The sequence below is a fragment of the Numida meleagris genome, chromosome 1 (genome assembly GCF_002078875.1).
Source record: "Numida meleagris isolate 19003 breed g44 Domestic line chromosome 1, NumMel1.0, whole genome shotgun sequence".
NCBI classification, from domain to species: domain Eukaryota; kingdom Metazoa; phylum Chordata; class Aves; order Galliformes; family Numididae; genus Numida; species Numida meleagris.
In genome coordinates, this window is record NC_034409.1 from 106,301,553 (window position 1) to 106,325,800 (window position 24,248).

At 39.0% G+C, this 24,248-nt stretch overlaps 1 protein-coding gene across 5 annotated transcripts in view; it reads right to left on the reverse strand.

Moving 5' to 3' along the window:
• Positions 1 to 24,248, reverse strand: part of DSCAM (DS cell adhesion molecule) — a 463,977-nt gene that overhangs the window by 38,905 nt on the left and 400,824 nt on the right. For all 5 annotated transcript variants that reach the window (XM_021405879.1, XM_021405906.1, XM_021405915.1 and 2 more), the window contains 7 exons: positions 22,606 to 22,759; positions 15,175 to 15,292; positions 14,187 to 14,350; positions 9,136 to 9,234; positions 8,335 to 8,523; positions 5,706 to 5,996; positions 300 to 476 (listed from right to left, as the gene is read on the reverse strand). In XM_021405879.1, coding sequence (XP_021261554.1) covers positions 300 to 476; positions 5,706 to 5,996; positions 8,335 to 8,523; positions 9,136 to 9,234; positions 14,187 to 14,350; positions 15,175 to 15,292; positions 22,606 to 22,759 — 1,192 coding nt within the window. The remainder of the gene's footprint in view (positions 1 to 299; positions 477 to 5,705; positions 5,997 to 8,334; positions 8,524 to 9,135; positions 9,235 to 14,186; positions 14,351 to 15,174; positions 15,293 to 22,605; positions 22,760 to 24,248) is intronic.

A 24,248-nucleotide genomic window follows, 5' to 3' on the forward strand; every position in this document is an offset into this window, starting at 1 on the left:
AGAGGAGAGGAGAGGAGAGGAGAGGAGAGGAGAGGAGAGGAACATCAACCATGAGAACTATTTTCCTTTCCCTCATGCAAAATAGTAACAGTGGACACAGGAGTCTTTTTTTTCAACTCAACGACAAATTGAAAAAGAAGGAATTTCTGTGAAAACACATATGTGCCTTAGCTGCTACATATTACAGTAAAATAATGCTCACTAGCAATACCATTTGGTCACATGTAGCACCGTTTGTACTTTCATGTTTGGTGAGTATGCACATGTAGGAGGAACAAGTGACACAGTGCTCATCTTACCTCGCAGCCTCTTCAGCCTCTGCTCCCTCCTCCTTCTCCGCACAATCAGAAGCATCACAAAAAGCAGCAAGACACCAACCAATATACAGGAAATGGTCACCAGCATCTTTAGCCCTTCGTTGGTTGCCAGCCCCTCCTCACTTTGCACAACTGACTTAATGAGTGGAGGGATTGTACCTGGAAACAGTGTCATGACATTAGATGCTTATTAATGAAGACAAAATACTGAGTTCTCAGGAAATATAGCATGCTATATGCTTTCACCACATGCAAAATACTAAGAAGGATTTATCGTATTCAAGATGGATTCTCTGTTTGTATGTGTAATGGCCACACACACATAATCAGTCATGCAGGTATGTATGCCACTGTCTGCAGAGATTCACTGATTATCAGAAATTGAGAGGAGGTGCATACATGGGCAGCGTCCAGGATTTCTAGCAAAATGTGTGAAGGAAGTCCATGTTCGTTGCACAGGCAAATGCTACAATTAATTTTTAAGTAATATTAAATCACTACAAAGTTGTAAGAGATCTCAGAATTGGCACCTGTCTATATTACTCCTTAAAATGGAAAAATAGCACTGCTGTAACAGACTTATGCTCTCTGCACGGCTTTTCTTTGTAAGGGACATGTACGACAACATGCACTTTGTGCTAAAGACATCACATGAATCCTCTACCCAGAAACATTCTTCTGTCACATCTTAGGGTTTCAGCAGTGGTATTGATCTTAGACTCAGACTGCCAATCTGATGCTAATTCACTACATAGTGTCTGACGTTACACTCATCAATAAAACAGAAGAGTAAAACTGGATAGAAATGTGCAAATTTTGAGAGTGAAATGAGGGAAATGAATCTACAAAGTGCTCCCATTGGCAGGTAGCTTGCTTTTTCATTTTGGGACATATCTGCATTTTGAATACACCTGGCTTCCTAGTGATATGTAATACCTGAACTTTCCTATTCTTTTTTTCTTTATTTCTAAAGCATGTGAGAAGAATACAGCACTTTCTTTGGAAGGCTGTTTAGTCATGGAAGGCTTCTCGCCCATTTCCTGATTACTATTAAACTGCTGCATGCAACTACAAATGAGGCTATAAAATGGAGATTTCTTTGAAATGGATAGAAATACACAAGTATTGTGAATGGTGATGACTGTCGATGGAAGCTATTCAATTTTAACCAGCTACTGAAACATAAAATTGGCTACTCACTTCCTAAAAGGATAGGAAGATGAGAAAGAAAAACAGACACATCCTTTTTTTACATTTTAATTGCTGTATTGCATGATATAGTTATATCCCATTATGGACCATACAGTATATATAAAAAAGATACGATGCAGTACAACGTGAGTGCCATAACCACACTGGAAATATGAATTCTTTTGCACGTTTTTTATATAAGAACTGCCTGAGTTGCATATAATGAGAAGAGTAGTTCCCTCAAGGGATGGAGATAAACAGAAAAGCTACAACCATCTGAAGCTATATCAGGTACTTCAGAAGAAAACATTTTCTTACAGTTACAATTTGAATATTTTTCTAATTTTCCATAGCTTGGAATAAACACACAGTAGGTTTTTTTCTTCTTCTCTTAACTGAGATACCATTTTTGCAGTACTCTAAAAGCAAAGAAAGTGATTAGATGGAGAAATGAAAGAACTATGAACTCCTGAAGGAAACTGCAATAACTTTCTCTAAATCCCCTTGAATAATAAAGGACCAAATTCTACAGTGAATTAGAGTCACAAAGACAAAAGGCTGCTGGGTTCAATATTACCTAAAATTATGTCTTGGTCTAATATTTTGATTCAATTGAGTGGCCTCAGTTTCAGCTAAACCTTAAGTGTTCAGGCAAGTGAATATCATCTTGCATAGCTCTTCAAAGTAAAGTGTAAACCTTATAACACTACTTACAAACTTCATTAAAAGAGCAAACTGCAAGTTTATGTATCCTTCACATTATCCACGTGCAGACAAACAGCAAGTGAATTAAGAATTACCATAACCTAAAACTGCAATCCATTGAGAAAGCACCATTTGAATATTTGTTTTCTGTCATCCTACGTTATGGGTAGGAGTAGAAAAGAGAAAGGTTTTCCCAGAACAAAGTCTCAAACAAAATGGGATTATTTCTTTGTTTGTTTATTCATTCACTCATTTATGCTTTTTTTTATTATTATTATTTCAGGTCAATTCATCATCATTCTTTGTCTCTAGGGTGGTTCATAGGAGTTGAAATCTGAATGTTTCTGACCCAGTTTACTCCCCTTGCTTCTTGTGACTTTAGATCTGTCATGGGTTTTCCAGTGTCCAGACTGTTCTTCACAGTAGGAAGTCCCCTGGCGAGTGAGAATCAATTAGCATAGCTTTGAGCAGCTACCAAGCTGATCTGATTTAATGTCAGGCTACTGAGTAGCTGATCTCTGAGTCAGGAAGCTTCTTTGCAGTGCTATATACCTCAGTTGCACAGTGCTAAAAATATCTCCTTAAGTGTTGAGTGCAAATGTTCTGAAAAACAAAGGGCAAGGAGGTCACAATATTCTGCAAGCTGAAAGTGGTTAGCTGAAATATCTATGAAGAGAAAGCAAAGACCTGCACGTAGATCTGTCATTAACCTTTTGACCCAATTCTCCATGAAGAGATTTCAGATTAAGAATGCTTAGCCATGATATTTCTCAGGAGCTCTAGTGCAGAGAATAGCCAGCTACTGCAGTTCAAAAAAACTGACTGAAAGACGATGTAACTCAAGGATTTCTACAAAGTTTGTGAAGGCTTTACCTAAGACTATTAATGCTCCTGACTTGTTCTTTCCATTTTTTACCCTCAAACATTCATAGGAGTATTATCTAATCTTCAAAGACCTATTCTTGTATCTGCTTTACCTTAAGGCCAGCGGTGACCCCTAGAAGCTGGAAGGGGCTAATCTCACATCACAAGAGGAATCAGTGGTAGAGGTAAGGCTGGCACTCAAACGTAAGTGCTGGCCAGAAAGTTTCCACTCATGTTCTTTTGTGAAAGAAAAATTCATTCTATGAAAGCAAAAAGATTCTGCAGGAATTACTGACAAAAAATGTTTATTTCTAATTGGACACTATTTTCCAGCTTTGAAGCTCCTTTAAGCCTACACAGTGTATAAAGAATGAATGAATGGGAAGCTGGGACTCTGTAGAGATATCTTTTATTTTAGAAGCACCGCAATAGCTCTTCCATAAAATTCTTTATGTGGGAATACACATAAGATGGTAATAAGAATGAACTCATCATTTCAGTTCTGCATCAAACACAACAAATTCAGAAAACTTGGAAACTGAAATTTGCTTTTCCACTCATGTTTTCCCCTCTCAACCTTGTGGTCATTATTTGAGATCATACTGCCTCTCTAAGGAACAATATAGTTTTGACAAGTCATGTTTGACAAACAAAACCACTGATGCCATAAATAAGAGATTTTCAAACTGACCAAAACCAGTGGCCCAGGAAATTTAATGCTGCAACCATTTTTATTGTTTCATTTTCTCACTTTTAAGGATGCCATACAGTAACTCAAGATTAAATGGCATGTAGGTCACAATATGTGAAACCAAATTTTGTATCATTGCCTAAGAAAAAAGCAGAGTCTAACAACATTTCAGATCAATTCACTGTAAGGAAAGTTTGATTTCAGTGCTTTCAGTAGAAGTTTAATGTTCTAGACCTGCATTTGCAGATTATTGCATTTTAAGTTATGGTTTAATACTGCCCCAGACATACATATGTGACAATTATTGTGGAAAATAAATAAATAAATATATCCCTGAAAGTTGGATGTCACTGGTATAAAAATACCAGAAAGGATAGAGGGTAAGCTTAGTAAAATGGAAAAAAGCCCACAATTAGTTGAAGTAGTCATTACTGACAACATCTTTACCACTTAATAAAACAGGTCCTTGGTCTACCTCGCAAGATCTATCAGCATTTGTACAAGAAGTACTTGGACCTTCATTACTTGCAGACCTTCCGTGCTGAGAGAGAATTATTCTTTCTCTGAAATAGTGTGAGGACCCTGCAGCTGTTGTAACGGCTGTGGTAGCATTAGAGGATGTGTAAGATGCAGAGATCTAAGCCCTGCCTGATTCACAGCCAGAGATGGAGTGACTGGAAATGGATGTGTTTGCTTTTGCCTTCTTTTGCTGGCTTTTGCAGACGTGGGCAGTAACCCCTGGCAGAAAGGCAGGACGCAACAAGTCCTTCATCCCCTGTTCCCTGCTTCTGTCTGAGAATGGCTCCTGCTGCCCATTCTTCCCAGAGCCGTACTAGAGTATTGTCCTGGAGAGTGCTGGTCAGTGCAGGCCAGAACTATGATGGGAGACATATTAACACTACAGATTTATGAATGGCTAGAAATGGGGTGCTGTAGCTGGACGGTTACCAGCTCTTGTTTGAACTTGCTCACTAGTCCTGTTTAATTTAACAGTACAGATGTAGCCAAGTGACTGCACAATGCAGCACAATGTCCCTGGCAACACAGCAATGTATTATATTGGATGTCCAGAAAAGCTCTGGCAATTCACACTAGAGCAATTCAGGAGATTGCCATCTGGAGCCATCTGTACAGCCTTTTTGCCAGAAATACTGCCATTCCTTACTATAGAGTCAGCAGAAGCACACATGTGCCACCATCATTTTCTATAAATATGCCAGGATATGAGCTGGAGTGACTGACAAATTGGAGTGTTTGCTCTCGCTTTCTCGTTCTGGCTTTGCAGGGGTGGGCAGTAACCCCTGGCAGAAAAGGCAGGATGCAACAGTTCCTTCATCCCCTGTGCCCGACTGCTGGGCATGACAGAGCCATCTGTCACAGCCATTAGCTTCACTCTCCCTTGTCTGTAAATAGGGATAATAGCATTGCCATTGCTTTATCCTTGGAGGATGTTGTCTGGAGGCTTTCCTGGAAGACAAGCTAGTTAGCCACTCCGTTGTGTCACATAATAGGTTTTGAATTGTGTCACAAGGACACTATGGAATAGCAATGCGGCTGGCCACCATAGGGAATGGCTGTAGGAACCAACTGTATGGAAGATAAAAACTTCATGGAACAGAAGCATGAAATATATGCCTCTGTGAGCGCTGGAACTAATGACACCTGCAGTCTTATGGTTACATGTCTCATGGTCGACTGACTTTGGTGCTGGAGCTTCTTCTCAGCAAGGACAAATAAACAATCCCTCTTTTCTGTCTGTCAGCCTATTGTCATGAAATCTATAAGCATTTTACATCTTTGAGACTGTCACTCCTCTGTCAGCATGGCTAACCAGATTTAAAAAGGATTAACAGACAGGGAGACATAAGGAAAAACATCACATAAGAAGTTAGAATAAAAATAATGCCTTGGACATGTAACTAGAAAGATATACTTACTGCCATCATAATTGAGCGTTGCAAATTTTGCTTGTTTTTCTGCACAGCCAGCGCTGTTGCACACTCTCATTTGCAATTCATACCAGGTTGCCTCTTGGAGGTCATACAGAATGTAGGACTTTGACAGAGATGTCCGCTGAGCAGTTGTCCAGACTGTTGTCCCAAAGGGCCGGTACTCCAGGGTGAAAGAGGTAATAGGGCAGCCACCATCATTCCAACCAATCAAGTTCAGCCTCACTCGTGTGGTGTTGATACTAGCAAACAGCTCTTGTTCCTTTGAAAACTGTGGCTCTGGTAGCAATGATATATTTCAAACAAAACTCTTAAGTATTACAGTTATGGGGCTCTCAAAAATATAATATTAAGAGAATAATTTCTGGGAAAGCCCAAACTTTATGTTAAACTCAATATCTATATATTCTACTCCTGTTTGCATAGATTGGCAAGAGCCAACCTGTAAACTGAGGGCAGAAACTTCTCATTAAATACCTCTGCTTACTGTATTACAGAAGAGGAAAGGAATTGGGTACTTTTTTTGGAAATTACAGAGGTTTTCATTCACAGAAAATGTCAATTTTGACAATATAAAAGTGAATATATATTTTTAAAATACTGTTATGTTGACTTTGCGCATGTATTTGAAAATAATATACACTTCTAGTTTTACATTTATGATTTAAGACACTTCCATTCAGGAAAAGGTTGTCATTTCTACTTACTGTTCTTGCTTTGGGAAAAAATGTTAGTTTCAGTTGATATATAAATTAAAGTTCTTTGTCAATTCTATGTAAATGACAGTAAAAGTGGCATCTTTGAACTGATATAATAACAGTAGGTGGACAAGACATGTCATCAATAAACGTTATTTAAATTTACTTATTTAGAATTGTAAAGTACTTAGAAGTATTATTCTGCTAACTTGCTTAGCAGAAAAAAATATTTTACTGTTGGGCATTACAAGTAATGTAATGAAAATGATAACATTCTATTTTATTCTATACAGTAGAAGCATAAGGCTGGACTATTAGGTAGATAAATAATTGGTTGGATGGTCATAGCCAGAGGGTTGTTGTCAACAGCTCTATGTCTAGGTGGACACTGGTCACGAGTGTTTCCCTCAGGGTTTCATCTTGGGACCCATGCTCTTCAACATCTTTATCAACAACATAGACAGTGGGATAGAGTGTACCCTCAATGAGTTTGCTGATGACACTAAGCTGAGTGATGCAGTTGACACAATAGAAGGAAGAAATGCTATCCAGAGGGACCTGGGCAGGCTCAGAAAACTCGAGAATCTAGTTATGTTTAACAAGGCCAAGTGCAAGGCGCTGCATTTGGATCGAGGCACTCCCAGATATGTGTACAGACTGGGAGAAGAACTCATTGAGAGCAGCCCTGCAGAGAAGGACTTGGGGGTCCTGGTGGACAAAAAGCTGGACATGAGCCAGCAGTGTGTGCTTGCAGCCCGGAACACCAGCTGTATCCCGGGCTGCATCAAAGGAGGGGATGCCAGCAAGGAGAGGGAGGTGATTGTCACATTGTCACCCTCTGCTCTGCCCTTGTGAGGCCCTATTTGGATATTACCTGAAGCATGTATAAACCTCCCCTTACTCTTACATGTCAGCTAAAAAAAAATCTGGAACGTCCAATTACTTCTTCTCTACATGTCACTTCCTTTAAAGTCAGTGGATCATTCTCCCTAACGATAATCTCAGCATGTATGGAAGTGGCCTACTGTCTCTTCTGAGATTCAGCAAATCACACCAGCTGCATCTACTTATACTAGGTCTTCCTTATGCCACTGAGTGTTGAGTAAAATTTCCACCTTGTTGTGACATTTTGGAGATCTGCAACTGCACAGGTGAGATGAACAGCACAGAGGATAGACATACCTTTCACAGTAAACTACTATGAAACAGCTCCCACATCAGAATATTTCTTACAACTGGTGTGAAGAGATGCAAGATGATTTGATCTTTAGGGCATTGTGCAAAGCTACTCCACTCTGTGGAAATAGCACAGCTCTAACTGGGTCTGTAGCCAAATCTGTTCATAATTCTGACATATATTCATGAGGAACTACCTTCAGCAACTATGACCATGACACCCACTTCTGAGTTACTTAAGAACTCCATACATTTTGGCTATTTAGCCTTGCAGATCTTTATGCAAACTTCTGTATTTTTTACACTTATTCTGCTCAAATGGATGGCTCTTGAAATATCAGCTTGGAGAAGAAATGAGACACTGGCTCCATTTACACCGCATATAAATGTACCTCCCATCTTCATTCAGCACTCAGACAAATAAACTCCTGAAGTAGAGGAAAAAATTTCCTCTTGAAAATAGCAGTAGTTGGAATTGCTATAGCCTGTGATGAGAGAGACACTGGCTTCCCAAATACCTAGCAATCCATTTTAGAACAAAATTATTAATGATATAAGGAAAGAAGACCAGCTAATAAACAATTCAGGTTCTGCAGTGACAGCCTTTTCTATCAAAACACGGACACAATGGAAATGTTTCCAAAGCCAATCTTTAAAACTTCAAACCTGTCATCTAACGAAACTAAGATCTATGGCAGGAGGCAGGAGCTTTAGGTGGGCAAATGGGATGCAAATCAACATACCTTTTCCAAGTGTTTTGGCCTCAATGATCTCGCTGATGCGTCCTGGTCCCACTCCATTCTGTGCAGTTAAAGTAAACTTGTACCAAGTGCCACATTTCAATGTTTCTAAACGGTAGGACCTCTCACTAGGGCTAATGGGAAAACTGCCCCACTGCTCACTGTTATCTTCTGAGTACTGCAAAATATAACCTACAGGTAAAGCACAAATGGCAATGATAAGACAGATACGAATCACAAATTCTGCAGAAAATATGACAAGTCATTTTAAAGACCTCATAAAACTAGAAAACTCCTGTGCACAGGAAGACATACAGCTCTCCCCTGACTAAGAGACATCAAGCAATATACATACTGCCTACTCTTACAACTACTTAAATACCATTTTTATGATAGCTTCAAAGGGAAAGAAAGAGATAGACATTTCTAAATACCCTTCAATCAGCAACAAAGACCAGATGATGAACCTGGACCCTCAAAAATGAATGGTTAGAGACTACATGTCAGGAAAATCAGAGAGAGTAACTGTCGTAACGGATGAGGATACACTGGAAGAAAGTGATTAAACTTGCAAGTATACCACCACAAAGTGAAACTACAATTTACTGAAAGCTTTTATCACTATAGCAGTGCACAATAAATGCTGACAGCAATACAGATCATTGGTTGGTTGGTTTTTTTTGTGTGTGTGTGTTTGTTTTGCTGTTTTTTTTTGTTTTGTTTTTGTGTTTTCATAATTCTATACTTATCCTGTCAACATCTGACACTTTAGGAAGAAGCTGCAATTAGCCTGAATTACATTACCTCGGATAGAACTGCCACCATTGTCTCCAGGTATCCAGGAAAGAGTGATAGAGGAAGATGTAGTTTTGGAAACAGTAAGTCTTGGTTGGTCTGGTGGAACTAGACGGGAAATATTTAAAAATAGAAAACAGATTCAAGTTATTAGATGTGATCTTAATCCCATCTAACAGTCATTTACCAAATAACCGTTTTGAGTTGAAAAAAAATGTAAATGATTTCTGTCAAAGTGTCTGTTTAAATGAGATCCTTGGTTAAGACAGACCAGGCAAGTTCTCATTTTTTGTATTTAAAATTCTACACAATTTTGTCTTTCAGTTATTAACCCTTGATTTTCTCCCAGTTTTGAATACCTAGCTTATCAAACCTGCTCTTAAATGCCATATGAACTACCCAACCTTTATTTTTCCATTATTATATCTGTTTTAGGGAGAAGCTGAATTCCTAGTGGTCGGAAACAGATTTCCACTCAGAAATGGTGTCACATTCATGATTGCCTTTGCAAGCTATTATGGGCAAAAGAAAAAAAGTGCCTAACAAGAGTTTTTGCAGGTGTAGCTGTGAAGCTGAACAAATCCGGAAACGTTTAAGTTCTGTTGCTCCTCATAAACATGATGGTGTGTAAACTAAGAACCTCATGATTCTCAGAACCAGCTGCTGACAAAGCACAGGGATAAGACAGAGATCTTACCTCTCATCCTCTGCACAGAGCAGAACTCAGTGTGAAAGAGCAGATAAAGAGCCATGCAAGGCACTCATTCTAGGGAGAAGTGAAACTGGGTGTTGGGACTGAGACTGGGTCAGGGAAATTAGACAGTTTAGGCCTACCCTAAAAGACCTCTGATTGATTATCCAATTGACCATCAAGATTAGCGTACAGGTTTCCAGAGCTCAATGCTCCAGGGCTGAAAACAGTAAAGTAGCCAGCTTTCTTTTCAAGCTTACAAAGCTATCATGAGTCTGTCATGTAAAAGGTACTTACTAATGTCCTAGTTAAAACCTGGAAAGCTCACTCTTGTCTTCTGCCTGAATCATTTAGCTATTCCTGTACACCTGTACTAGGGAGGTAACCAGAACCACAGCACAGAAATAATAAGGCAGTGGAGGACAGTGTTCACTAAAGTAGGGATATCTGACAGATGAAACTCCAAAGAGATAGTAAAATTAGCATTAGAACCCTGAATGGTACATATTTACTAACACTTTATACAAGTGTTCTGCATTTGCAGATCTAGATTCAGAAATTGAAAGGGGGAGAAAAATCAGTTCCTGTTCAAATTATTTGAAACAATCTGCTCATGCACAGTACCACTATATCTCTCTCACAGAATCATAGAATCATAAAATGGCTTAGGTTGGAAAGGGCCTTAAAGATCATGAAGCTCCAACCATCAGCCATAAGAAGGGCTGCCCCCCACCAGCTCAGGCTGCCCAGGGCCCCATCCAACCTGGCCTTGAGCGCTTCCAGGGATGGGGCACCACAGCTTCTCTGGATAGCCTGTGCCAGTGCCTCACCACTCTCTGAGTAGAGAATTTCATCATAACATTTAACATAAATCTCCCTTCTTTAAAGACATTTCCCCTTGTCCTGTCACTATCAGAATGCATAAAAAGTTGTGTCTCCCCCCTGATTATAAGCTGATCACTGCCCCTCTGGCTGTCACCATCCAACCAACTATTTATCCACTGAATAGTCCAGCCTTCAAGTCCTTGTTCAGCTGGGCCGGTTTCCTGCTTCCTCTATTTGATTTCTTATGCTGGGAGATGGAAAGCTCCTGTGCTTTGATGTCCTTAAAGAGCTGCCAGCTCTGTTCCATTCCTGTGTCCCTGAGGACAGTTTCCCAGAGAATCTCATACAGTAATTTGTTAAACAGCTGGAAGTTTGCTCTCCTGAAGTTCAGGGTCCTGACCTCCATTCTTTGCCAGGCCCCTATTCCTCACGATCATGAACTCAACCAGGGCATTGCTGCTCCAGACCAGACTGCCTCCAGTCTCAACCTCTTTAATGATTTCCTCCACACTGGTGAGCACCAGGTCATCACACTTCATCTCTGGTTTGTCTGTCCAATGCCTGGACCAGAAGTTTATCCTCAAAAGACTACAGAAGTCTCCTGGGTTACTTTCAGCTTGCTGTGTTGTTTTCCCAGAAGATATTTGGGTGGTTGAAATCTCCCATCAGGATGAGAGCCTACAAACATGCATCCTCTTGCAGCTGACACAAGAAGGCCTTGTCAACAGGCTCCCTTTGATCAGGCAGCCTGCACTAGACCCTGACCACCAGATGTCTGTTATTGGCCTGGTCCCTAATTCTAACCCACAAGCTCTTAACCAGGTCATGGCTGTTTCTCAGAGGGAGTTATCTGCAGTTTATCTACTTCCTAACACAAAAGACAACATCCTCACCCCTTTTGCCCTGCACATCCCTTCTAAAAAGCTTGTAGCCTTCAAGTGAAGTATTCCACTTGTTTTATCCCATCATGTTTTTGTGATGGCAATTACGTCATAGTTTTCTAATTGCACCATGGTTTCCATCTCCTTCTGCTTATTTCCCATGCTGCCTGTATTGGTTTAGAGGCACTTCAGCTGGGCTATCAGCCATGTTACCTTCTTGGAGGAGCCCTTCCAAATTCCTCTGGGACAATTCTGAGGTTTCCTTCCACTGCTTCCTGAAGTGACAGTGTTCCCTGTCTCCTTGTCACTCAGCAGTACATCCCCTTCTCTCATCAAATTCAGTTTAAAGCTCTGGTGATAAGCCCAGATAGCTTGCTGTCCAGTATATTCTTGCCCTTCCTGGTCAGTGCATCCTATCCAATGTCAGCAAGCCTGGTCTCTCAAAGTTGAGTCCAAGATCATAGTACTCAAAACCCCAAGTGTGATACCATTCTTGCAGCCATTCATTCAGCTGGTCTGGGGGTCTCTGTAACCAGAGATCCCCAAGCTTCTCAGAAATGTAGATAAAATTGAGATTTTCTACCTCAAGAGCAAGGAGCAATGTATGAACTCTGCCTATCATGGAAAGAGGATATGAGAAACAAGAGCAGAATTGAGATGGAAAGCGAGGAAGAAGAGACACCAAGGAAGTTTCTGATCACTGTCACTGAAAGAGTGGGAAAGGGGTGGTGGTGCTGGTGACCAGTTTTGGCAAGGCATTTTCACTGCCATGGTTACTGCTTGCCAGCCACTGTCCAATGAGCAAGGCAGACTGGATGTCACATATGTGTGATATCTCTGTCATGTCTAGCAGTCTGCTGCCAGAGGACATTCCTTACTTTGCCTCTACCTCTTCCAGCAAAGTAAAACTCCAATAAGTGCTCCCCACTTCAGTTCACTCTCAAGTAACAGAATTGCAAAATAATGAGTGCTGTCATCAAGTGGAGGCTGTTGGTTTACAGCTATTGCCTAGTTTAAAAAGAAGTTGCATTTTACTGCCCTTACAGGCTTAAATAATGTTGAAGAAAACAAAAAAGTCACTTCATATTCTAAAGGAAAATTCCCTACATTAGATGGAGTTGTTCCATTATTCTGAATGACTTGGCTTATTCCATGGAGAGAGACTGCACACATTACACTGTGGAAGATTTATTGTAAAAACTTTCATCTTAGCTTCACTCTATCTATGAAAGATGGTGGTCTCACATATTAAATGCCATTCTGCACTGCCCTTCAGGGAAGTAATATTGATTTGCTTTTAGTTACTGCAGTTCAATAAAAGCAAGGATATGTAATTGCAAAATTAGTTAGTGAAATATAAATTTAAGTTTTCCATTTGATAGTGTTTCTCTCCCTGTCATGTTTCAAACATCGCAAAGGAACATCTTCAGGCTCTCTTGGATTGTAGGTAAGCTAATATATACTGTGGCATTTGTTTCATGGCTTAGTGGACTGGATTATGCAGAGAGAGCTCCACTGTGGCTGAGAGAATCTCTTTCTCTCTTCTCATACATCTGCACTAGAAACTTAGACTAGAGCAACTGCCTGCAGTATAGCCAACATTCCCAGCTCAGTGGTTTGCTTCCCTGTAGTATGACAATTTGCAGCCAATTAAAGCACGCTAAGCACCTGAGCATTTGTTCAAATTCTGTTTTGGTGTAAGCGAGGAAGAAAATCTCCTGAGCAGTGAATTCTTGCTATGTGAATACGCATGCTCTATTTGACATTACTGTTAATGTGTACTCCTGTATAGTCATTACTTTTATACATGCCAACACTGTTAGGAAAAAATCCTTTAGGAAAAAGTTCTTTACTGTGAGGGTAGTCAAACACTTGAATAGGCTTCCTTGATGGCCCAAGCCTGTTCAAGAGGCAATTGAATAATAACCTCATTAATATGCTTTAACTTTTGGTTAGCCCTGAAGAACTCAGGTAGTTGGACTACATGAGCTATGAATGTCCCTTCCAACTGAACTACTTTAATCTATTCTAATAGTTACACTATATATATTTCAACAGACATATAGAAGTAATTGGCATTACATGCTAGCTGACCTTATACTGACATTTCATTTTAAATGGTTCCTCATATTCTCCATCAATAAAATTCTGCTCAAGCGTAATTAAGTTTTTTTTAACAAGGTATCAGTACAGAGCAAATTTCTGTTGATAGCTTCTTAGAAGCTAAAGAAAAGGCCTTCAGCTCTTTCTGAAATTTGCAATATTTAAATAAATGCATGTACTTTTTATAGGAATAGAGCATAAGGCGATATCTTCTGGGTGAAGAAAGAGAAAATAACTGAATGCAAACACTCAATCGTCGATCTGACAGAAGCTTGCAGGCAGATTTAACTGCAAGCGTGTCAATTGTTCCATCCAAAGCAAAACACCTACCATAGCAGTAAATGCTGATAGCAGAGTCAGAATGACCTGCATAATACTATATAATTCATAATTATAGAATATAATATATATATAATATATATATATATAATTCATTTGGAAGAATGAAATTTTCATTAGTGGACATTAATACTAACGTTTTAGTATTACAAAACACACATCCACATTACCATCACGTAACAATTAATAGCTGTGATAACAATTCTGAGATAAATTCTTACCTTGTACCTGCAAATTCAAAATTATTTCATCTGATCCCCAGTTGTTACTGGCCACACAGCTGTAGTATCCAGAGTCTTCCGCTTTCACAGTACGGATGACAAAACTGCCATTGCTAAAGATGCTTCTTCGCCCATCAATCATCACTAGACTGGGTGTCCCGTTACTACCTCACAGGAAACAAAGTGCATACATTAAAGAAGTTACAATCAAAGATACTCAGAATTGGATTTTTTTTTTTTTAAGAAACTAAGAATGGAAAGAAATAAAATGGAGTGAGGGGGTGGGAAGTGGTGCTCTTTAATAAAGACAGTAAAGAAATATTTTCTGCTGGAAAACACCTGCCATTTAGAGACCACACATACCCCGGCCCAAGTCTGAGCGAAAATGAGAACTCACTCCTTAACTATGAACTCTTTCATAAAAATGCAAGAATGAAAGAATTCTTATCTACAAAGTCTATCCTTATAAAATAATAGTTACGTATATCAATCCAAAATATGGTCTCATAGCACTGCGATATCACTGCTTACACCGTGCTTAGATAAAAACAGATGAAAGTTAGTGTCCATGTCTTTCTCCATGTGTGACTCTATCAAACTGTGAAACTACAGATCACAACAGACTAAGGGGAAACAAGGCATATGCAAGACACATGCTTACAGACTGCACTCCACAAGATTATTTTAATGCATCAAACATTTTGCTTTTTCAGATTAATTCTGTGGCCCTGAAGTTAAAACAGATAGGTCTTCTCAATTTAAGATTTAGGGTATTTACTTTTTTTCCCTTTCAATGCTTTCTAATTACCACAGCTAATTATCCTTAGTTCAAGGAATTTTTAAATTCCTCCTCTACTGTGACCTTGTGTGGTCTCCACAAATGACCCTTCTCCTTCCTGATGCAGTCATTTAAGATCACCAGCTTCACTATCATTTGGATTTTAAGGAAATGGGATTTACTTGAGCTACACATTTAGTTGCTGCTTACCTGTCCTTCATCCATTTGACTGTTGGAGCTGGGTCTCCAACAGCTTTGCAAGGGAGAACAATATCCTTCATCCAGGGAGTTGTCACTGTGCCGCTGAACGTCAAAATCCTGGCAGGAGCTGAGCATGAGAGAGTGAGAAAGACTGAAATGAGATGTTCATTCATACAGCTTTTTGAAGGGAAACAGATATCCAGAACTAAATACTGGAAAACAAATCAATCTCTTTCAAAGCCAGGTTTTTAGGAACCTAACTCCATTTAACTCATAACATCAGCTACTTCAGAACAAGTAAGAAGACAGATAACTAGCATAGAGATGAAAAGGAAGAGTGGAAGAGTCACGGTGGAGTGAAAAGAGTAAAACCAGTTACTGATCATCCTTATGTGTCTCATAGTCAATGTTATGGATGAAAATTATGTTAAAGATATGATTCTCTCCAAACTTCCAGAAAAAGCATCCACAATAGACAGATATCTTACAAAAGCTAAATGACTGATACATAAGTTTTGTTATTATAAAAGTCTTGGTGTCACTTATACTACTAGAAAACTAATGCTTATACACTTGAGGAGAAAGACACAGGTAGACTCTATTTTTCAGCCAGGTTTAGGTTATTGGGATTAGTCCTTAATTTCTAATCTGTGTTTTCACTGGCTCAGGAATTAGCTTTAACTTGTTTTAACTTCTTTTTCACATAAAACAGGTAATTTCTAAACAGTTCTTCTCCATGTCTCAGTTATAGTCTTGTGATCACAATTTTCTTGTTATTTGTCTTGTGTTTGGGTGATTCTGGTTACCTACTATAAGCATACTTCTCTTACCTCTTTACGTAAATTGTGGACTATATGAGGCTCTTCAGAAGTGCACCCAGCTGTTTCCAGGCCAAATTGATACTTACATATGAATAATAGGTATACCATCCCAGATGAGATAATTTATGTGATCTTACAGTCTAGCACATATTATCTCTAGCCACAGGGTGGTGCTGGTAAACATCTGAGCCTAAAAGTGCAGATAATTTCACTTTCCAGCTATAAACTGGGAAAGCATGGCAATCACACTGTTCAGTGGGGTGGTATAAGTGTGATTCCACAGAAAGGATTCAAATAGCAGTGCCGGTTTTTTTCCAGGTCAGTTACAGGCAAGATGGCTCACTGCCACCACTTTGGTCAGGGAGTGGAGCTAGCAAGGAGTGTTCAGCTTTTTACGCAATGACAAATTGGAACCATTCTAGCAGATGGGAATTACCAGAAATGAACATGACTGACTACAGAACAGCTTATACATCGCTGCAAAATACTGGATTGAATGCATAGAGAAACTTCAGGTGGCTTAAAAAAATCATTCAAGTGTGTAGATAATCTCAGAACAATATCAACAACCATGCTCGTTGTTGTTATTGTTGTTTTAAAAGCAAACAAGCAAACAAAAATTTGAATCTACTAAGTTTATACTGGACTTCAAAAGACAATCCCAAATTAATATTTCTGTATATTATCTGTCAGGCATCTCGGTAGAGGCTAAGCTATTAAAGAACACTGACTTCAAATGTAGAATAAGTGTAGTTTCTCTTAAGAAAATGTTCTGTAGAAGAACTCACGGGAAACTGTGGAGATAATTGTGTATTTTTAGCTTAAGACCTCAAGACTGAAGGAGTTCAACATATGTCAATAGAAGGTTATCTCCTTTGTTTTCTGAGAAAGCAGAGATTCTACCAAAATGCCTGGAAATACTTTTTCTTTTCTATTAATTTTGATATTCCTCTTGGGCTAGGGAATTCAAAACTATCTTTTTAAGGATTAAATTTTCTCATGAACTTTAAAAGGGTAGGCTTCTTACAAGAGCTACTAAATTAAGCAAAATAAACCGTAATGTAGTAACATACCAGTAGTCTACAAACATGAACAGACTCTTCAGTCAGTTCTATTCATGCTATATTCAGCTAAACATATAATCAATGTCACTCCTATATAATATACAGAAATGCTAGAGTTGTGTTAGTTTCAGTGTGCTTTATTACTCTAGAATGACACTTGATAGAAATAAATTTCTTTTTGGTCTTTAAATATACATTTAAAGATACATTCTGAATATGGATACACGAAATACTCTATCTTTAATCCTGATCTACTTCAATCATGCACATTGATCAGAACTTGCATTTAATAATCCATTTTGCACCAATTAGAAAAACATGAAAATGAGAGCCGCCATCAAATAACACTGGGATGTTTCATCTCAGTGGATTTTTATACTCTACTAATAATATATATATGTGTAAAAATCATGCATAAAAGAACAGGCCTTGAAGAGTGAAGGGAAATTACTTCAGTGGAATGCAGTGGGATTTGAGATATTCATAAAATGAAATTATTTCATAGATTATATGACCAATCTGAATGGTTTTGCCTATGTTCTCTTCAGCTTTCCAAGAGATTTTTCTCTGGTCGCAGTTTTAACTGGAACAATAAGAAGCAGCTGTTTTATAGGTTTAGGGTAAAAAAGTCCAGGATAGGTAGTGGCACAATATCACTTTCCCAACAGAAAAATACTGACGTGCTCACTCCTGGCAAAACAGCAGCTGGACAGCCCTGGCTCCCTTCTGGCAGCTTGGGTGGTTGACCTCTGCAGGAAGGTGCTGCTGTCATGAGGTAGTGGTGCACCAGCAATGTTAAGACTGTAGATAGTCATTAAGTCTGATGGTACAGACACGTTTTCCACTGTGGCTCTCCTTAGGCTGTATCTTTTAGAAAAGATTCACAAAGGCCTATACTGCCACAAGCCATGGGCTAATTAACTAGTTACTGAAACTAAAAAAAAAAACAGTCCAGCTGGAGACTGCAGACACAGTGAGAAATGCTGAAACACTGAAATTAGTGTTAGAACACTTGTTTGTCTTCAGTGATCCAGGTTTGTACTGCAGGAGATGTCTAGTGGTACTCATGTCATCTTTAAAAAGTAGCAGAAGACATCAGCTATGGCTGTCTACAAAATACATCTGTAAACATCTGGACTGTTCCTAGCAGCTGCAGTGCTCTCAGAAAAATGGTGGTCAGAAACTCAAATTCCTGTTCCATGCAGACATTCTCTCTGTACCGTGAAATCTGAACTCTCATTTAAAATGAACTATTAATCCCCTTTTCCCTATCTTCCCCACCTCTCCAGTGTTTCTCAGAATATTCAGTTATTTCCCACTGCTGCCAGTTACTGTAGGACAAAGCATTCGTACCACAGAAATCCTGCTGAAGCCTTCAGCATGGCTTGGCACAATTATTACCAAACTTGTGCTGACGTTCATTAATTTTTAAGTTATTTTAACAGTGAATACTTGATGAAGGCATAGGTTTTGTACCAGATCTCCCAAGCACATTTATGTTGTAATTCCTACTTTTCAGCATCTTGTGTGTTTCATTGTATGGTGATACGAACAAGCAACACAAACTTCACAGCATAACTCAGCAATAGGATCACAGACATAACTCAAAAGTGCACATTACAAAAGCACATAGGACTATTTTTGTGGAAGCATTCACAGCTTCTTGTGTATTATCTATTTCTTTCATACACTGAGTACTTTTAATGAGGTGGCAAAACAGCATGAAAATTCTTAACTCCAATTTTCTCTATAGCTTAACTTCTGATAATGTTCTGAGACTGCTAATGGGTTCACAAAAAACAGAAAACTAGAAACAAAGTAAATGTCTAGTACAGTTCATCTGGCAGCAGTAGATTTGAAATGCTAAGAGGCATTCATGAGGTTAAAATACCTCGAGTCTCACAGACCTCTCTGTTTTGAGCTAAGAGAGCTTTACACAGCGTGCAGGCAATTCAGCTGCAGGACTTGTCTCATTTTTAACAAAGAAACTCGAACGCCTACCGACTACCTACCAGCCTCACAGTAGATGGAATGGCACAGGATTAGGACCATGTCTGTTACTATTTATTGTAAATTAGCTAGTCATTAATTGAAGACAAAGAGGTGCCTTCACTGAACACCGCAGTCTTTCATGCTAATGAGGTTTTCCCTGTGTTTATTTGTTCAAATTATGAATCCAATTACCTACCTTTATTGTCATGGAAAAAGAAACAGCCAGAACTTTTTTGCAAGTGGCCCTAATGTTCTTTATTATATTTTTTTCTCTGGAGAACAAAACACAATTTTAAAAGTAAACTGCACAGGAAAATGAGTTATGGAAGGTCACTGCAGCTCAGCTTCATCCAAATAAAAGAGCAGCCAGACGCTATCATGGGTCAGGAGTCTCTTTTACTTACTTTCTCACAGAATATACTGTGTGCTCCAGTATGCTGAAGCTTTAAAAGAACAGACTGATAATGTTTATGTAGTATCATTTCTGGCTGGATATTAGAAAAAATTTTCCTTGGAAAGAGGGGTGAGGCAGTGGCACAGACTGCCCAGGGAGGTGGTGGAGTCACTGTCCCTGGAGGTTTTCAAGAAATGCATGGATGTGGCACTGAGGGACACTGTTAGTAGGCAGTGAGGTGATTCTGTGATTCTGTGATAGGCTGATGGTTGACTAGATAAGATTAGTTGTCTTTTCCAACCTTAATGATTCCATGGTTCTATGATTCTATGTCAGTCTCAGATGCAGTTTAAAAATACTGAATGCAGAATGCAGCATAGACTAGAAGGTAACTCTGTTCAACACTAATACTCAGACGACAAGAACAGGTGAAATTCAACATTGAAGTCAGAATTCTCTGCAAGGGATCAGATTGCCATAGGTCTGGTTCTGTTATCATCATGTTGCTGGCAAATGCCACTCTCCATCAGCCATGGTCAGGAAACAAGAGTAACAAAGCACTTGCGAGGTTTTCTGTCTTACAGATACATTTAATAGACTAAAAATGCAACTTTCAAGTCAGGAATGCAGAATAATTTGGAGGGACATGGTCTGCTTACATGGAGACTAAACTTTCATCTCTGTGGTTACTTTTCATTTGCTGGGGATGGTTGTGCTTACTTTTGTCAGTTAATTGCAGAGAATAACAATCTGTTCTGATACACGGACACACAAAATGAAGAAATGTTGACATGAATTAAGCTTTCATTTAAATTGGACTAGACATTTCTCATCAATCCTCTAATAAGACTTTCTCACTGTTCTCAGAGAGGTTCTTAAAGGGGGTTATAATTAAGCTGACATAATTCAATTCCAGGTAAACTCTCATGAGCTGTCATGATGATATCATTACTAGCACAGTGACTGTGAAATAAGTTGGGAAAAAACGAAGCAAACAACTTCACAATAATGACCTGTCAGATGTTCGTGCTATATAGCAACCGTTTGCACTCCTTTTAGCAAAATCTGGCTTTAACTGCATGATTAGGTTAGGTACATGCTCATCGATTTGTAGTGCATCTATTTTTGGCAGACCAAGAACTGTCACATACTGCATTTCCTCATAACCAGATCAACTCATCTTGGTACCTGCAAACTCTGTATTGTTTCGCATTCATCTTGTCTGAATGTTTCCTCCTCTTTTAAATGCATAGGAAATAGAAAACTTGCAGTGCAATATGTGCAGGGTTCCCTGCAAAGTCGCAGGTTTGTCTATGCTCCTATTATGTTAGTATTGCATGGTATTATTGGTTAATTGCTTTGCTCTTATTCAGGCTTTAATGTCTTACATCTATTTTTGTTGACTCTTTATTCAGCGTTACACATTCATTACCCCTAGTAACAGCTGGCCTCAAAGGAGGAACATGTTGAAACCTTTGCCCCATTTCCCTGAGGTGTTCTTCCAATGTTCTTCATGTTTCTCCACTTGAGATTTCAGTTTGGGTCTCACAAGTGTTCAATATGCTGCACGCAATTGTGTTACAAGGAAAAGCTCCAGATTTTTTCAGATCTTCTGGACTTTTCATAGCCTTCAGCCATGCATCAGGTCCATTAACACTGCATAGCTCTAAGAGAAAAGATTTTCTGAAAGAAGATACAAAAACTGCTGGATGTCAGAAGAAGCAGAAAGAAAAAGCGACTTTGCAGCTGACAAAAACAACCTGCCAGCAATGGCCTAGGGAGCAAACATTTGCCTGTTTGTTCCAAATTATGCCTCTTTACCTTGCTAGACACTCCCCACGTTACCGCTGACAAATCCTTCATTGTGTTCTACAGTAGAAATTCAGTAGTTACTACAGTTGAGAAATGTTGAAAAATGACCACCCAATATAATAAAAACTTTGGCCTAGAGAACTGGCAAAGAGGACATATAAGTTCCCATCAGAAATCTGAGGAACTGTGCTTGCAGCTTCTGTGTACTCAAAACTATTTCATGTGTTAAAATAGTACCCTCCAAATACTATTACTGGTATTCATGACAATAGTTCTGATAGTTAATTTACCATCATCAAATTGGTTAACTATCACCTGAGTAGGCAGAAACAGAAAGTTTCCCTATGGTAATAGTACATCCTTTTCCATGCAGAAACTACTTTCATGTTGGTGGCATTTGTCCGAAGTTCTGGGTTTTTTTTAAAGGTAGGTATCTTCATAAAGCACCAGACATCTTATTTTACATTATTACATCACTAGCCATATGATCGAAGCATGAGTGGTCTTGCAAAACTCTAAAATTGATGCATCTACTTTTGAAGCACTACGGATCTGTGCACTACACTGTTGATTCTGGTAAATACCGTCAAATTACCAATTTGAATGGAAAAAAATAGAAGACCAGTCTGAAGATCCCACGTTGAGACTAACTACTGATCGGACTCTTCTCACCTTGCTATGTAAAAATTTAGGTTTCTATTTCTAAGCTAAGGTGCTTGAGTGTTGCAAGCATCATGCCTCATGGTACAGGAAGGCAGAATACATGGGGCCAAGTAATATCTTTTTTGAGAATAACTAACACAGCTGGAAAAGGTATGCAATAATTGAGGCACATTATCCCTTCCTTAGATCTGAAATAGAAGCAGCAAATTTCAAAGCTAATGCAAGTTGAGAACAATTGTTCAGAGTTTAGGTATGTTAATCAGGCCACTTGATATAGAAGATAGTATCTGTGGAGTACACAAGAGATATTAGTAAGGAGAAGGATTATAACGAGGTTATCTTGTGTGACAAAAAAAAAGAGAGACATTCCAAAGTAGAGAGGAAACTCTGCAAGCTCTCTGTACTCAACAGAAGTAGAAAAAAAGTTGCTCCAAAAAGCAATTTATTTCCTTCTAAGGTAGGTGGGATGAATTATTCCCTAGAGGAGCACATCATTACTCCTCTCTCTGCTGACTACAGCGAAACCTTGGGTAACTAGCTGAGAGTTGTCACCTAACTTTTGGAGAAAATTGAAGTTACTCCTCACAAATCCCACTCTTAGTAAGCAATGAGACATAAAGAAGCCACATGTGAATTATAGCAGTAATTAGCATTGTAAAGTTCTGGATTGCTTTAAAAAGCACTGTCATCATACCTTTCGCTAGTGGCTCTACCGTGATAATCTCGCTGCTGTTGCCTCTTCCTGCAGCAGTCACTGCTACCACCCAGACGCTGTACTGGCGATTCCGACTCAGGTTGGGGATTCTGTAGGAAAATGAGTCGGGAGAGGCTTCAAACTCGCTGATTACCTGTGATGGAAGAGATAAATGTTTCCAAACTAAAATAAACAATATTTGGTGAAAATCTGAGCTGAGTGCTACAAAGCCTATTACTTCATGGTAATTGGAATGACTATCAATTGCTTGAAGCAGATGGCAGATGGCAATAAAGAGAGAAGACACAATAAGTTGTTGCAGTCAATTTATATTCAGGGATTTGGGGCCTATATTGTGTTTTCAAATTATTTTTATTTAGGTGAGGATTTTTATGTGTCTGTTTATTTTTACGGGGTTGGATAAGCAATTTAAGTGAATAAATGCATTGTACCATGAATAGTCCTGACAAACCGGTTTTGTTTTAGACTAAACTTTTCCAGTAGAGGATTCCATCCTGCGTCTGCTGTGAAATCTGAAGTTTACTATCTCATTGGTCACCTAGAATCTTTGTGCTGGTACTCCTTATCCCTGGGTTTGGTGGTTTATTCCTTTAGTAGTAGAGTGAAACAAGAAACATTCTGTAATGGACTGTTCAATCTTAGTTTTATCACAAAATAACTTTCATTCAAAGATTTGCAGCAGAAGGTCATTTAGCTACATTAGCAGAGATGTACAAGTACTGGAGAAAATGTCAGTTCAGTCTATTCCTGCACTGTCACCAAAGTGCCTTGTACCCACCAAGTTGCCATGGGTCGTGGCAAAGCTGACCAGCTATTGCTGTTCTGCAGTTATGATTCCTGGGAGATGTTCTGCAATGTGCCTGAAGTGACCTGTGCAAGGCAAGGTGCAGAAAAGTATATGGATTTCTCCATGGGACATAGAGTTTGTGCATTTCAGCATATGCTCCACAGGAAGCTCTACTCCTTTAGCAGAAGAGAAAGGTAACTTCATTCACCCCAAGTAGTGCTGCAATATTCACCGTAGACATTTTTATTTCTGACATGGGTTTTGTGATTCTTGTTTGTGAAAACAGAGGGGTTTCTAGCCATCAGAAGATTAAGTGAAAAAAGATTCACTTTCCTATGCCATATTAAGCATGGCAATAGCTATATAACACCAGGCTAAAAATAATTAGAATGTTAATGACATGGAGAAGAAATTTTCACTAGGAATCTGCATTAAAAATAATGCATCGACGTAATCTAAACTTGATTCAGACTGACAGAAGGTGTGCACAAAATGTCTTTGATATACAAATATCTGCTGGTGGTAAAGGCTAATTTCAACTGATTAGCATTTCAAAAGTAGTTTGACCTGAAAGTACTGGAATACATAGTCCTTCAAAGTGCATTCTAAAGAAATAAAATATTTTCCTGAGGTATTGTTAAACACCTCTCCAGTGTGAAATGGTAGCCAGTTTCAGCTAATGAAAGGGTCACCATGTTCTTGAGCTGGCATCTCCTTTGGCCAGGGGAGGGTGGAATTCATCTTACTTCCTTTTGAAATCTGTAGTGATTTATGCCAGCCTAAAGCTTCACTCCTTTCAGAGACATAAAAACATCCACTTCTAAGTCAGGGTTCT